The 2,906-nt window shown below is 47.7% G+C and overlaps 1 protein-coding gene across 1 annotated transcript; it reads left to right on the top strand.

The window, feature by feature from the left end:
• The first annotated feature begins 368 nt into the window (after window positions 1-368).
• Window positions 369-1,716, top strand: LOC105541521 (olfactory receptor 2C1). Its single transcript, XM_011982582.1, has one exon. The coding sequence runs from the start codon at window positions 369-371 to the stop codon at window positions 1,296-1,298; it is 930 nt and encodes a 309-aa protein (XP_011837972.1). The 3' UTR covers window positions 1,299-1,716.
• The last annotated feature ends 1,190 nt before the right edge of the window (window positions 1,717-2,906 follow it).

Here is a 2,906-nt window from a genome sequence, read left to right as displayed (position 1 = left end):
AGAGTTGGAGACAAGCCTGGGCAACATGGCAAAACCCCATCTCTACAAAAAATACAAAAATTTTCTGGATGTGGTGGCACACACCTGTGGTCACAGTTACTTGGGAGGCTGAGACAAGAGGATTGCTTGAGCCAGGAAGATGGAGGTTGCAGTGAGCTGAGATTGTGCCACTGCACTCCAACCTAGGTGACAGAGAGAGACTCTGTCTCAAAAAACAAAAAATAGGTTGTTACTTAACTATGGATCCCAGATAACTATTAGACCATTCCTGATGCAAATCCACCTCAGCCAACAGCTTCTTCTTGACTTGCTTTTCTCCCAGCAGTTTGCTCTGAATGAATTTGTCAAGTGACTGAAGGCAACCAGTGATGGACAGGGCCAATGACAGCTCCTTGAAGGGCTTTGTTCTGATGGGCATATCTGACCATCCCCAGCTGGAGATGATCTTTTTCATAGCCATCGTTTTCTCCTATTTGCTGACCCTACTTGGGAACTCAATCATCATCTTGCTTTCCTGCCTGGATGCCCGGCTCCACACACCCATGTACTTCTTCCTCAGCAACCTCTCCTCCTTGGACCTTGCTTTCACTACTAGCTCAGTCCCCCAAATGCTGATCAATTTATGGGGACCAGACAAGACCATCAGCTATGGTGGCTGTGTGACCCAGCTCTATGTCTTCCTTTGGCTGGGGGCCACCGAGTGCATCCTGCTCGTGGTGATGGCATTTGACCGCTACGTGGCAGTGTGTCGGCCCCTCCGCTACACCACCGTCATGAACCCCCAGCTCTGCTGGCTGCTGGCTGTGATTGCCTGGCTGGGTGGCTTGGGCAACTCTGTGATCCAGTCAACATTCACTCTGCAGCTCCCGTTGTGTGGGCACTGGAGGGTGGAGAGCTTCCTCTGTGAGGTGCCTGCCATGATCAAACTGGCCTGTGGCGACACAAGCCTCAACGAGGCTGTGCTCAATGGTGTCTGCACCTTCTTCACTGCAGTCCCACTAAGCATCATCCTGATCTCCTACTGCCTCACTGCTCAGGCAGTGCTGAAAATCCACTCTGCAGAGGGGAGGCGAAAGGCCTTCAATACATGCCTCTCCCACCTGCTGGTGGTGTTCCTCTTCTATGGCTCAGCCAGCTATGGCTATCTGCTTCCGGCCAAGAACAGCAACCAGGACCAGGGCAAGTTCATTTCCCTGTTCTACTCAGTGGTCACGCCCATGGTGAATCCTCTCATCTACACGCTGCGGAACATGGAAGTGAAGGGCGCACTGAGAAGGTTGCTGGGGAAAAGAAGATAAGTTGGCTGAGAGAACACTCCTTCGTTATTTATTGCCTCTTCATCTTTACATGCGTTTCTCATTAACTCTCTCTGGCCAGGTGAACATGAAGAATACTAATTCCGGTAAAACCAAGGCATGTTCCTGACAACCCTAAGCTGACAGCCCTAAGCTGTCAGGAACATGGTTAGTGTTATTTGTAATGTTCTACACTTATTCACCAAAAATCCTACTGTGGACTACCAATAGCAGGGCAGACATGTTGTTGAGGGCTCAGAGGTTATTGACCTGTTACAGACCTGTCTCACTGTCTCTGTCTCTGTTGCCCACATGTTATTTATTATGCCTTATATTTCTGCAGAATTCTGTACTTTTCTAAGCAAAGTACCCCCACTTGCAGTATCTTATATAATGTTACTATCATTCCATAAAATCAAGCGATGTACTATTAACTTCATATGAAGACCCAAACAATTCATCTTTTTACCCTATTTGTCATCATCTTTGCCTATCTCTCTTTATCTCTTCTTCACTTTTTTTAAGAGTTGGAGTCTTGCTCTGTTGCCCAGGCTGAAGTAGAGTGGCATGATCATAGCTCACTGCAGGCTTCAACTCCTGGGCTCAAGCAATCCTTCTGTCTCCTGAGTAGCTGGGACTATAGGCACATGCTACCACACCTAACTAATTTTTATTTTTATTTTTGTAGAGATGGGGTCTCACTATGTTAACAGCCCAGGCTGGTCTAGAATTCTTGGCCTCAAGTAATCTTCCTGCCTTAGCCTCCCAAAGTGCTGGGCTTATGGGTGTGATCTACCTCACCTGGCCTGTATCTTCTTAATAATGCAGTATACCACCGGGTGTGGTGGCTCACACCTGTAATCCCAGCACTTTGGGAGGCCAAGGTGGGCGGATCACCTGAGGTCAGGAGTTCAGGACCAGCCTGACCAACACGGAGAAACACTGTCTCCACTAAAAATACAAAATTAGCTGGGCATGGTGGCACATGCCTATAATCCCAGCTACTTGGGAGGCTGAGGCAGGAGAATCACTTGAACTTGGGAGGCACAGGTTGTGGTGAGCTGAGATCGTGCCATTGCACTCCAGCCTGGGCGACAAGAGTGAAACTGCATCTCAATAATGATAACAACAATAATAATAACAATAATGCAGTATATCTCTCCATGCTTTCCATCCATATGTCTCTCCATCATCTTGTTTACCCTCTCCCTTATGCCTACATTCCAATTTCTCTTCTACTAATCTATTATTTAATAAGAAAAGATTATGCCAGGCATGGTGGCTCACGCTTGTAATCCCAGCAGTTTGGGAGGTCGAGGCAGGTGGATCACGAGGTCAGCAGTTCGAGACCAGCCTGACCAAAACGGTGAAACCCTGTCTTTACTAAAAATACAAAAAAATTAGCTGGGCATGGTGGCGGGTGCCTGTAATCCCAGCAACTTGGGAGGCTGAGGCAGGAGAATCACTTGAAACTGGAAAGTGGAGGTTGCCGTGAGCCGAGATTGCGCCACTGCACTCTAGCCTGGGCAATAAGAGCAAAACTCCATCTCAAAAACAAACAAACAAACAAAACCAAAAGAAAAGATTAAAAAGGTCATTTGCAGCTGGGCG

Source organism: Mandrillus leucophaeus, unplaced genomic scaffold, assembly GCF_000951045.1.
Source record: "Mandrillus leucophaeus isolate KB7577 unplaced genomic scaffold, Mleu.le_1.0 Scaffold240, whole genome shotgun sequence".
NCBI lineage: Eukaryota > Metazoa > Chordata > Mammalia > Primates > Cercopithecidae > Mandrillus > Mandrillus leucophaeus.
This window is presented reverse-complemented; position numbering and strand designations above follow the sequence as displayed.

Bases quoted from the DNA above. Each gene is read 5' to 3' on its own strand.
- LOC105541521 (XM_011982582.1), top strand. From the start codon at position 369: ATGGACAGGGCCAATGACAGCTCCTTGAAGGGCTTTGTTCTGATGGGC.